The sequence below is a fragment of the Lolium perenne genome, chromosome 4 (assembly GCF_019359855.2).
Source record: "Lolium perenne isolate Kyuss_39 chromosome 4, Kyuss_2.0, whole genome shotgun sequence".
In the NCBI taxonomy this organism is placed as follows: domain Eukaryota; kingdom Viridiplantae; phylum Streptophyta; class Magnoliopsida; order Poales; family Poaceae; genus Lolium; species Lolium perenne.
Window position 1 is genome coordinate 42,721,761 of NC_067247.2, and position 12,758 is coordinate 42,734,518.

The following is a 12,758-nucleotide window of genomic DNA, read 5'->3' on the forward strand; positions in this document are numbered from 1 at the left end:
GTAAGGCAGATTGACAATGTCTTAATGTGTTCTGAGCGGCTCTTGATGAGCGAAGACGCTGTCCTACAGGGCGATCTTTTGAAGAACACACCTATATGAGTGACACTACTGGTCATAGTGTGGGAGATTTTGGTGAATCTCTAGTAAGCTCATGAAAGGCCGAGGAGTATGACTTATAAGCTCCACCCGAGGGTAAGGCTATGGTAGCCTAGTACCGTGCCGGCATTGAGCGAAACTTGTTGCACAAAGACTGACAGTTCAAGGCATAGTCCATTGTTCAGTTGTAGTCAAGCGTAGCACCTTGCCTAAGTGGAAGTTCAACTTAACAGTCTCCACCGAAGTGCAGGTATATTAAACAGTGAATGGAACTAATGTGTCATCTGATGTGCATATGAGATCTGGTGGGGGATTGTTAAATGTAGATGGGTTGCAGCCCAATAAGGCAGCCCATGTAGTCTACAATTCCTGAAATCTCAAGGCCCATCACGTTGGCAGCTTGGGACAGCCTTGGGGGACAAAGTTTAGTCCCACATTGCTAGTTGGGAGAGAGTTGGAGTGGTATATAAGTGCTGCTGTTCTAGTCATTCCAAGTGAGTGAGAACAGAAGGAGCCCTCGCGCACTCCTCCTCCTCTGCCCGCCCCGTCTCGGCACGTCACGCACGCACGCACGTCGCGTTTCGTGACTCGAGTTCGAGACACACTCAAGGAAGCCTAAATTTTTGCTTGGTGCACCAACTGAGTTGGGTACGTGTCGACCTGCATGTGCATGCTCGCCGCGTGTCCCTGGCTTCCTACGCGTGGCAACGCGGCCGGGGCGGCTCTCCTCCCAGGTTATACAAGGAGACCGATCAGATCTGGAAAAAAGTGCTCTTAGATCTCTCTCTCGCGAAGTTCCTTTGGCTGCGCTACTCTCTAGTCTTCCCCATCCCGGCGACTGCGTGCACAGCCGTGCGGGAAAGCAGGCCTCCGAAACCCCGTCCGTTGAGATCCTGCACCGAGAGACGGGCGATAAGATTTTTGGGGAGCGTCTCGGCGCGACTGCTCACTGCTGTTCGTGTTCATCTTCGCCGGTTCGACTGCTTCATCGACAGATCCGACTACACCATGGGCGACATCAACAATACCCATGGTGGTGGTGCTGCTGCTGCTAGTGCGACCTTCCCGGTTGCGATGTACGTGTTTTTTCTCTCCTACCTTGCACTGCTACTTGTTTCATGTTTAAATCTGATGCATGTGCTTAGTCTGATATGTATGGTTAAGTATGCTTGTGCATCTGTAATGTTGCTTTAAGTAATTAAACTCACACGAAAATTGCCTAATAATCCAACAGATAGTTAGCCGTTCTTCTTCAGTTGTCGCGAGATTGCGCTACCTTGGCCTAATCTAGATCGATGAGCACGAAACTCGATCAGGTCGTGGGATGCTAGTGGACCGTGTGTCTTAGCGTAGTTTCCCTTTCCAGAGAAATAAAAGGAAGAGTAAGAAAAGCTGCAGACAGTTAGCGCATCACAAAACAACTCAGTGTTCATCGTTCGATCTCTCTTGCTTTAGCTCGATCGAATTGAGATTTAGGGTGACACTGTTTAGCTTTGATACGTCGTGGTGTGAAGTTTTATTGATGCACCAAATATATGTAATGAAATTTGAACCAAGTAAGCAACGCTATTTACTGGTGTACAAGTATACAAATTCAGCCAAGCTAGCAAGGCAGCTTGATCGAGATGGTTACGTCAATTCTGGAACTTGGACTTGAGCAGCTTGATGATCTCGCCGTCCACCTGGAAGCTCTTGGCCAGCACCGCATCGGGAATCTCCGGCTCGGCCCCGAACAGCGACGGCGCGGCGAGGACCACGCCGGGCAGCTGGCTGTTGAACACCGTGACGGCCCTGGCGGTGCTGTTGCCGCCGGCGTTGTACTGGAAGTGCACCAAGCCGCGCGGGATGATGAAGCTCTCCCCCTCCCCGACGACCTTGGAGTAGAACTTCCCTGCCGTGCTGATGAAGCCGACGAGCATCTCGCCGGCGATGACGTGCACGAGCTCGGCGGAGCGAGGGTGGCTGTGCAGCGGGTTAACGCCGCCGGGGGCGAGGTCGACGCGGTTGATGGACACGCCGAGGGTGTTGAGCCCCGGGAAGGCATGCACGTTGCCCGGCGTCACGGCGGACCCGAACGGGCTGTCTTTCGCCGCGGCGGCGCCGGAGCGGGACAGGTCGGCGAAGAAGAAGTCCTCGGAGACCACCGTGGATTCTGGCTTGCACGGGAACCCCGGGAACGTCGGCTGATCATCTGCTCCCTTGCTGACGACGGCCACGCAGAAGTCCTGCACCGGCTCCGGGTCCGCTGCGCACGCCGACACGAGCACGGTGACCACCAACGCGGCTAACTGGAGCACCCGCGACGGTCTCGACGTGGCTCTGGAACGCGCCATTGCCGATGATGAGATTGTTCGCAAAGTTTACTCGTAAACAAGATTGTTCGCAAAGTTTACTCGTAAACAAGATTGTTGGGCACGTGTTTTGGTACTGTCACTTACAGACGCTGGGTTGTGTATATATAACAGAAGTTTGGAGGGGGAACAAATGTCAAAGGACTTTTTTTTTGAGGTTGAAGGGTTCAAAACTCACAAAAGTCATCTGCCGTGACTCGTGTTGAGACGGGGACAGGTCTTGGGGCGAAATTTCCATGCTTTAAGCCCTCAAAAAAAAAAAATTCCATGCTTTATGATGGCCTCGGAAGTTCTTTTTTACCATGGTCTCCCTAATTTGTTAGTTGTGGTTGGTGCCACGCGACAATCATCTGGATTCTTTTCTAGGGGGAAGCTTTCAGATCCTGGAGCATCAGCGGGCTGCGATCCGAGCCACCTGATCTAGATCCGACGCCCTGTATTACATGACAGGAGGAGACTGGAGACTGGTCATACGATCGTTGTCGCCATCGATGACGGACTATGGTGTGATGATGTGTACTGTCATGCATCGGAAGCTGAGACCCGGTCAGTCATGAGGTGGTTCATTTGTTCCCAATGGAAGGTGAACTGAACCATGAACGCAGGTCAATGCTCACCAAATACACAAACCTTAGCTCTGAACTCAATTCGGAGAGATGTTTTTTCTTCTTTTGCGGCTCTAATGCAAATGATCTTTACCTGTAATCACCGTGTAACACTGCTATGCAGTCATAACCTGATGCAGAACATTACTCTACAAGCCGGAGACTGGTCGTATATGATCATTATCGCCATCAATGACGAACTGCCGTGTGATGTGTACGGCTTGTGATTTTGTATAAAAGGAGACCTGGTCTGTCCTGGTACATCGTGTTCTACAATGGAAAACGAACTGACCTTGCACACAGGTCATGGAATACGCACTAGATACAATGTCACGATTCAGAGGAATGTTTTTTCTTCTTTTGTGACTCCAATGCGAAGGATTTCTTTTGGCTATACTCACTGTGCTGTACAATCACAACTAACTAGCTGCACAACACTAGTCTACATGCCGAACAAAGAGGTGGAACCTTTATATACAGGGAAAAGATATCATACAGATGAAAAAGTGGAGGGGAGAAATACGCTATATTGCTTTACAAATGTACTGCAAGGACCTGTCCACGGAAGATGGTTGCACGGGGTGCGAACTAGGAGCTGCCGTGAGATCTGACAGATGACACGGACTGCGCTGAGACGGAGGCCGTCGGGCTGTGCACCTCCCTCTCCGAGGTAGTAGTTTGAGCCTTCCCACTGATCCTGCTGATGGTGTCCTGTGCAACGTCGATGAACCAATCGTCGCTTGGAAGCGCACTGCAAGAAATTAATATTCTGCTACGTCAGATTTCAGTTTAGGCACAAGTAAATTGGTTCAGTAAGAATTTATTAGAACACAATATGGGAGTCGGATAAATAGTAAGATACCTATCAGGATCCAATCCAGTAGCAGAGAATGCTGCCATCCCTCTGTCGATGATGTTCAATATGACTTGGTGTACATGCCGGGACAAGAAACGGCCTTGCCCGAAAAGGATCACAAATTGCATGTCCAGGTAGAACTGCAAAGGAAAGTGTTAAATAATAACAATAATTGGTGGCATAAAAAAGGAGGAAATGGCTCTCAAGTTAAAAAATATATATAAGAGAGGAAATGAGCTCACCTGCTGAAGTCCAAGGGGCCCCAGAGCCCTTGGCCCCTCTTCAATTTCCTCCCAAAAGGTCTGGTCCTCTGAGAGCCACAATATGACTGTTTCTGTCAGCCGCATCATTAGCAATGTAGCAAATCTTTCCCTGCCAACAAACATCTCGGTGGCAATGCCCGCCATCCTGTGTAGTTTTGCATAAAGTTCCTGCAATCAACTGCAGATGAGATGCTGCAGAAGGATATAGTTTCTTGGGAAGATTTGCAAAATACAGCTGACTGCTCAAGCTCCATGATTTGTTATCTGCACACTGACAAAACACTACCCTCCAGTATCGAGTTCCAGTTAAGTTCAAATGGTTGGCATTTCTTTAAGCGATTAAGGGCACACGTTTTCTCGCAATTTGTCTTTCCTACAGAAGACACTTTTTAAAAAGTTATTGGTGTGGCCGAACCCATGAATTTGACCTGCAATAGAGGTACTATTTTGATTTGATAAAATAAATATACTAACTTGTGGCTAATCACACAATACAAACATCCACCGCTTGTATTATCCTTCTGTATAGCCCTCACCCCTCCCCCTGCTTCTTTGTAACTTTGTTCAGTTATTTTGTTTTTTCTCTTACTTGATAGAAAACAGCACTACTGCTTTTCATCGACACAACAATCAAAAACAACACCAGGACAGTATATGCATGCATAGTACGATGTTTTTACCACATATGAAAAGAAAGTAGTGCTGAATCATAGACTAATGAGAGCTGATAGACTTGTTCACCCTACAAGTCAGTCAAACTGCCACTAATATCCATCGACAATCAACATTCTATTGAATATAGTCTCACCATAAAAAAACGTTTAATAGCATACAATAACCAGCATGATGACACTTGCCATAGTAGATCATATTCTTCAAAATGGTATTAAATATAAGATTTATCCATCAAGTTTTTAAGGGATAGAAACCTGTAGGTACCTGAAAAATTAGAGAAGGGACCCATTCTATCTCCTGAACATTATTATCCATATTGATATACATTTCTGCGCTCAGATGAGTGTCACCTTCTTCCGTGAATATAAGAGCAAGAGCATGCTGCCTGCAGAAACTATCTCTAAGTTTGTCCACCATACGTTGCAGCTTCCTTTTCCATTCACGATGCTCTGATGCACGGTTTTGCTTCTCTGGACCCCTTTTAGGCATACTATCCATGCTGGTCTGGTTTACAGATGGCAGCTTCATAGCTGCTCTAGGTAACAACTCTTCAGCAAGTAAGGATGCATTGGCTAATAATGCTAACTGCTGCTCATCAGTCTCTGCCATGCGAATAATCTTATTGCCTAAACCTTCCAAATTCGCTTCATCATCCATTGAGCCCGGTAGAGCACTTACGAGCAAATCAATATATGTATTGAATATTTTTAGAAGCCCATCCATTGTAGAACCACCTAACTGCAGGCTAAGCAGTGGCCCAACATCCTCAAAGAAATCCTACAAATCAAAATAAGATTACTACATGTATTGATCCTCAAAATAGAAAGAAAACACTGTAAATATATCGCAAGGGAAGAGTCCCATGAAGCAGAAGAATATAAGCAGCTGCCATATGCTTAAGAATCTGTCTTTTGTTGCAAGAATGGCCTCTTTGAGTTTTGATTTGATTCTCACCTTAAGAAGTTTAAAAAAAAAATCTTGGAAGTATCCTCTATTTTTCGACAGAGAAAATAGAGGATTCTCTAGAGGTTCTCACCTTAAGGAGTTAAAAAAAAAACCTTGAAAGTATCAAATTAACCAAGAAAATATGGGAGAGCAAAAGGACCCCAATTAATAGTCTGAAACATCTGTCACGAACTAGAGCGTTACCTGAACCATCGAATTGAACCTATGAGCACTGCTTGAGAGCTTGGGTGCCATATTACCAGCAGATGATCTAGCAAATGGTCGTATACCAGTTGGGGAATAGACTAGTACCCAGTTATCAGCTGCAGCTAAAGCAGAAGTACTCTCTTCAATTCTCCTCAAACTGGAATCTAATGCTTGCTCAACACAGGGTCTGAACTGTTTCATCACAACTCCTGAAAGTGACAGACCACGAGCTTCTAGCAAGGAGCAATAACCAAGTGCTATTTGCACGCATTCTGCAGCAGCTCTTAAACCCCCACTGGCTGCACAAGAGGCTAGAGCGTGCCTCTTTACAAGCAAGGCAAATAACATTGCCTGCTTAGTAGCCCAGGTAACTACTTCAGATGCATAAGATGGTTCATCACCAAAGACTTCCATAGAGTCACTGAGAGCATGAGATATAGCAGAAAAAACTTGTTTTGCAAGAGCCGCTGTGTACGCCCCACGATATGCTGTGCTAGATGGATGGGTCGTTTGTATGTTGCCCTGAAGCCTTTGGTTATGTGCACTGAGCAACAAACTATGAGCACGGGGTCCATCACCAAGTCGCTTGAGAGCAGAAGCTGCAGCACGTAGTTCAATGCCGCAAGTAGAAGACTGGCAAGCAGCTTCGGCAAGCTGATCTGACAACTTCTGACGGTTGTCAGAGATAGACCTCTTCAAAGCAAGAATTTCAGCTGTGGAAAGAGTTTGCTTCTGCTTTGCATCAGCAGCGATTCGCTCTGCTTCATCCAGGGCATCCAGTGCTTCATCCACTCTTCTCTCAGCCAGCAAGACATCAAGCCTCTCGGGAAAATCAGTATACCAGTTCTGAATTTCTGAAAGCTCCTGGTCTTCAACAGTAGAGAAGCTCTCTTCTTCAGAATCTTCAGGTCCTGTAGTCAAGGAATCGATCTGAACTCCTTCGGAAAGGCCATGAATTAGAGCTGACTGCGTGTTTAGCAGATTTTTGATAGATTGCAGCTCCCTTTCGAGGTCCGATATCTCTTTTGATGTTCTGATAACCAAGAGAGTAATTTTTAGACACTGTGTTCGAAAGTCATGAAATGGGTTGTAGAGAGGAAGAACACAGGAGTTGAATGTACTCCTTCCGTTCCATAATTCTTGTCGTGGTTTTAAACTAAAACCACGACAAGAATTATGAAATTTTTCGATAAAGAAGAATTATGAAATGGGACAAGCAATGATTTGAAAACAGGATGCCACCATAGAAGGACAAGAAAAGTAAGTGAACACCGGCACTCAGAACAAAAGAGGAACTGTTACCAAGAAAGTGCCGTCTCCTTGTTCTCAAATATTTACTGGAGACAATCTAGTTCTTACAATATATGGATTGAACTTAAAGTCCATGAAAAAATATGTTCCAAGAAGTGCTGCTGCTCTTATTGACCGTGCAGCAGTTGAGGGACCATAGTATTAGCAGTAAAGCATGCTAGCGCACACAGACGTGCACCAATTTAAAGAAACAAAACTAAGAAAGGGGAATTTATCAGGCCAAATATTAAGTGTTTCATGAAGATACTCTCATAAGTATAATTAACTTCAATTTCACACCTGATGAATAGAGCATAATTAGCAAATACACTTCTAGCTACCTGATGAATGCAGCATAGTTAGCATATACACTTCTACGCATCTCTTCAGCAGAAGCCTTCTTTAGGTCTTGCAGATAAGAACACAGTTGTCTTATTTCCTGTCATAAACTTTGAACTTCAGTCACACTTGATTTTTCAAAGCATTTCGTGTAATTTGTCAGTGATAAATTCAAGTGCAATACACTTGACAAAAACATGCATGAGCAAACAACAGCACAATTTGGAAGACTAAATTTACATAAAAAAACCTGATGTACATGACATTGTGCGATTGCAAAAAAAGAGGATCCTAAACCATAGTATCCCCAAAGTCCAAACATAACCTATTTGAATTTAACTTATATAGAGGAAGAGATCAATCCATACGTTACTCCAACAACAAAGTGCTCATAGAGAAACCTGATGTTTCCAAAATAATGTAGATTGATCAGTGCATTGATGGGAGTTGATCTCCCTCTGCTTAAAAGTAACACCAGTTAAATAGAGAACTACAAATGATCAGTGAGTTTGTTTCCGAGCGAGGTGCGTCCATAAATTGAGAAAATCTGCAATCTCTGAATGAATCGTATGACTTTGCAAGCAAGTATCTGTTCACTGAATGAACCATAACATCGACTACCTACAACTGAACTCACAAAATTAAAGTGACTCTATCTCCCTCTGACCAAAAGCAAATCACACGATCAGAAATGTTCGCTGCAAACTTTGCATTCCTCTTTCCCAATTATTCACATACATGAGCTACAGAAATTTATGTGGTGCCCCGAGATAATTCAGAACTAACGTCTATTTGAGTTAGTTCTTCTTCCAAGCTGGAGTAGAAGCTCGCGACAGGAAGACTTATCATCCAAACTGAATCTGAATTCTGTAGAGCGAAAGGGCGCCGCCCCGGCTCCGTTAATCAAAATGAAACCAACTTATAGAGTCATCCTTAACTCTATTTGAGTCACCTCGTAGTTCTATATTATCTGGTATAGGCACTTCGATCAAAATTTTGCCACAAAACTTAATCAGTACAATCAAACTATCCGTACTTTCGCACCACGTTACCAACCTTTCCCATAATTAGCCCCAGACAGAAAGGTTTCCTCGAGCACATTTCTATTAATAGAAACCATAACCGTGCCCAATTAGCACTTGGGAAGCTCCAAAATCCCGTACCTAAGCACACACCTCTGGGACACGAAACTAAAGCTTTCCCGCCGCCGCAACACTACCAAAGCGAATTTCCTATTCCAACGGGGTCGGCGATCCCTTACCTTCTCGTTCATGGTCTGGCACTTGGACTGCACGTAGGAGTCGGGGTCGAACTTGTCGGTCTTGAATATCTTGAGCTTGTCGGCGAGCCGCGACCCGGCGCCGTCGCCGCCGCCGGCGCCCCCCGCGGCCGCGTGCATCGGGTGCACGCCGGAGTGGCCGGCCGGGCGTGACCGCGACGACTTGGCGGCCGACGCCATCGCTGCGGCCGGCGGGCAACCCTAGCGCGCGCGCGCGCGCGCCGGCGGAAGGTTCTAGAAGCTGGGTTACAGCTCGGCTCGCGGTGTCTGACGCTTTCGTGACACGGTTTGGGCTGGTCTGTGGTTTGGATTTTGTCGAGTTGTTTAGGAAGGGAATGGGAATGCCGGAATGGAGACTTTTGTTTGACGGTTGCCATAGGTGTGTAACGTGTCCGGCAGAAGCACCGCGTCAAGGCCTTGTTCGTTTCACCCCAACCCGGCCAGGATCCTGGCTAAATCCCCGTGGGTCAACCGGGCTCGACACCATCGGGTTTAATCCTGGCCCACTGTCATGACGTGTTCGGTTAAAACCTTTCGGGATTTCACCCCGTCCAATTTCCCCACAAACCACCTCGTTCCACCGGGTAGGAAAACTCTTGACCTCACCCGTGGGAAGAATTCCCAATAGTCTTCGAGCTCTCTCTCTCTTTCCCGATTTTCTTCGCTAGCACGGGCTGGTGGCGGAACCACGGAAGGATGGCGATGAGTTGTCGGGGAGCCTAGCCGGCACCATGGAGCTCGGCGGAAACCTTAGCCTCCGTGATGTCCATCTCCCCCGTACCCTCACACCGGAGAAGCTGACGGCAGCGACGAGACACTCAGGCTCTCTCTCTCTCTCCCCCTCCCTCTCGCTCCCTTTCTCTGTCACGTTGATTTCGCTGGAGAAGAAGAAGCACTATCGGAGGGGGCCGTGGATTTGTGTAGGGATTAACCCAATGGCACTAAGTGAGGGGATTAGCAGAGGAAGGGGTTAGTGGGGATTTGGGTGATGATTGGGGTTCACCCAATTACTCCCCGGATTAGATCGTGGATCGGTCCCTCTGCAGCCGAACGAAGCCCAAGTGTTTGGCAACACCGCTCGGTGGTGTTGTTTCCGGGTGGGTGTTGTCGCGTCCCCTAAACGCCCCCCCCCCCCCCCCCAAAAAAAACAATGAATGAAGGTTATCATTCAAATTTTGTTTATCTAGATTGAATGTAAACGGCTACAAGCAGACCCTGTCCTACTTGCCATCCTTCTGGATGCTTGACGACCTCGCTCCATCCTCGCCGCTCCTTCCGCATCACCGACGCAAGAGCTGGTGTTCACGCGCGTCATCGTGGAGCCGATGTCGTCGTCCGCCATGAGGCAGCGAGCCCCGTCCTCAATGGACGCATGTTCGACGGAGATGCCAGCGATGTGTCGCCACTACTCTTAGAAGGCCTCGTCACGGACACGAGTGTCTTCATGCTCCTTCTTAAGAGTCTTGTAGGACTTGAGAATGGCCTTCTGCTCCACAGACTTCTCCTCCGTTCCCGACCCGGCGCTCTAGTCCTCCAGGTCATCGTCCTCCTCCAGGTCGTCGTCGTTCTCCTCCTCCCACTCCTCCAGGTCCTCCGCCGCCACCTCCTGCTCCATGTCAGCCATGAAGTACAACTCCTCGAGGGAGGCAAACTCCTCCATCTCATCCTTGCCAAGCCCGGGCTCGATCGGAGGCGTTGCTGGTTCTACTGCAGGTGGAGGTGGAGGTGTCGGGCTGCTGCGTCTGTTGAGGCCTAACATGGAGTAGGTCGTAGCGTGGCGGCACGTCATTTTTGTGTACGTGGAGAGAAGAGAATGTGCAACGACAACGACTGCGGTGACGATGGCGTCGAGTGGCGTGGTTTATAGGTCGGGTTGGCGTTGGAAGCATCAGCGAGAGGGCCAGAAGCAGCGACGAAAGGGCAAGAAGCAGTGGGCGAAAGAAAGGGAACATCATTAACCCAATGAGTAGGATGGTCAGCGGCTATGGGACATCTCGCCTGCCTCTGCCTCGAAAATTGTCGCCACATTAGGGAAAAGTTGCCGCCTTGCGCTAGAGCCACTAACCCGACATGCCTGCCACTCGTCGCACCGTTGCGCGTTGCGTCCGGCGCCCACGCAACGACCCATGTGTAGCAGGGATAGGCAGGGGGTGCCTGACACCATATTGGTCCGCGCCAGATATAAATGCCCTTTGGGACGCATGGTTAGGCACAATTAACTGTCTGGGGCGCCACAAAATCATTTGTGGGAAAGCTCGGGGATGCGACTAGAGAGGCTCTTAGAACGTCCCTAGTTGTTGTCCTTTAAATAGGATTCTACTAGGACGCGAGCACTGTTAGCAACGACGACCCTTTCAACAAGAAGAAGTGATGACCCACAAGTATAGGGGGTGTATCGTAGTATCTTCGATAAGTAAGAATGTCGATCCCAACGATGAGCAGAAGGTGTTGACAAGCAGTTTCGATGAAGGATTCACTGTAAATGCTCACAGACAAGTATTCAGGGGGTTTTGATGTAGCAGATGAATAAAATACGAGTAAGTAAAGTGCGAGAGTAACAATTGCAGCGAGTAGCCCAATCCTTTTTAGCACAAAGGACAAGCCGGTTTGTTTACTTATAATGACCAAACGTTCTCGAGGACACACAGGATTTTAGTCTAGTGCTTTCGCTACATACGGCTAATTAATCTTCATTGTTTTGATAAGTGTTGTGTGGGTGAACCTGTGCTAATGTACCGCCCTTCCTAGGACTAATACATACTTGTGATTATACCCCTTGCAAGCATCCGCAACTACAAGAAAGTAATTAAGATAAATCTAACCACAGCCTTAAACTCTGAGATCCTGCTATCCCTCCTGCATCGATATACCAACGGGGGCTTAGGTTTCTGTCACTCTGGCAACCCCGCAATCGGCAAACGAGTACAAGATGCATTCCCCTAGGCCCATAAAGGTGAAGTGTCGTGTAGTCGACGTTCACACGACACTGATGTCTATTGGAGCTTCTATTCTTGTAGACAGTGTTGGGCCTCCAAGAGCAGAGGTTTGTAGAACAGCAGCAAGTTTCCCTTAAGTGGATCACCCAAGGTTTATCGATCTCAGGGAGGAAGAGGTCAAAGATATCCCTCTCAAGCAACCCTGCAACCACAAAGCAAGAAGTCTCTTGTGTCCCCAACACACCTAATAGGTGCACTAGTTCGGCGAAGAGATAGTGAAATACAGGTGGTATGAATAAATATGAGCAGTAGCAACGGCGCCAGAAAAGTGCTTTGCTGTCCAGGACTGGCGTGTGATGGATGGTGGTAATATTGCAGACAGTACAAATACAGTAGAACAGTAAACAAGCAGCGATAGCAGTATTTAGGAACAAGGCCTAGGGATTATACTTTCACTAGTGGACACTCTCAACATTGATCACATAAATAAATAGATAGATGCTAGACTCTACACCCTCTTGTTGGATGATGAACACCACTAATTGCGTAGGATTACACGAACCCTCAATGCCGGAGTTAACAAGCTCCACAATATTCAATGTTCATATTTAAATAACCTTAGAGTGCAAGATAGATCAACATAACCAAATAGATCACATCAATACCATCATAGTAATAGTTAACTTCACAATCTACAAGAGATCACGATCATAAACTACGCCAAGTACTACATGATGCACACACTGTCCACATTACATCATGCAGGAGGAATAGAGTACTTTAATAACATCACTAGAGTAGCACATAGATGAATAGTGGTACAAAACTCATATGAATCTCAATCATGTAAGGCAGCTCATGAGATCATTGTATTGAGGTACATAGGAGAGAGATTAACCACATAGCTACCGGTACA

The 12,758-nt window shown here is 47.1% G+C and overlaps 2 protein-coding genes across 2 annotated transcripts; both read right to left on the reverse strand.

Annotated features, from left to right (window-relative positions):
- Nucleotides 1-1,619: 1,619 nt before the first annotated feature.
- LOC127292302 (germin-like protein 3-7) lies at nt 1,620-2,547 on the reverse strand. The gene has a single exon (XM_051321668.2). It carries the CDS (start codon nt 2,427-2,429, stop codon nt 1,731-1,733), a length of 699 nt encoding a protein of 232 aa, XP_051177628.1. The 5' UTR covers nt 2,430-2,547; the 3' UTR covers nt 1,620-1,730.
- An 841-nt stretch (nt 2,548-3,388) lies between these two features.
- On the reverse strand, nt 3,389-9,243 carry LOC127292301 (exocyst complex component EXO84B). Its single transcript, XM_051321666.2, has 7 exons — nt 8,889-9,243; nt 7,630-7,727; nt 5,996-7,031; nt 5,111-5,623; nt 4,151-4,339; nt 3,915-4,048; nt 3,389-3,803 (listed from the first exon to the last, which is right to left on the reverse strand). Exons 1-7 carry the CDS (start codon nt 9,084-9,086, stop codon nt 3,641-3,643), a joined length of 2,331 nt encoding a protein of 776 aa, XP_051177626.1. The 5' UTR covers nt 9,087-9,243; the 3' UTR covers nt 3,389-3,640.
- Nucleotides 9,244-12,758: the final 3,515 nt, after the last annotated feature.

What these genes read in the sequence shown, in the direction of transcription:
- LOC127292301 (XM_051321666.2), bottom strand. Translation starts at nt 9,086, where the DNA reads ATGGCGTCGGCCGCCAAGTCGTCGCGGTCACGCCCGGCCGGCCACTCC. An exon ending in AACTATGCTGCATTCATCAG is followed by an intron (nt 7,032 to 7,629) that starts GTAGCTAGAAGT and finishes CTTGGTTATCAG; the next exon opens with AACATCAAAAGAGATATCGG. An exon ending in GGCCCCTTGGACTTCAGCAG is followed by an intron (nt 4,049 to 4,150) that starts GTGAGCTCATTT and finishes TTTCCTTTGCAG; the next exon opens with TTCTACCTGGACATGCAATT.
- LOC127292302 (XM_051321668.2), bottom strand. Translation starts at nt 2,429, where the DNA reads ATGGCGCGTTCCAGAGCCACGTCGAGACCGTCGCGGGTGCTCCAGTTA.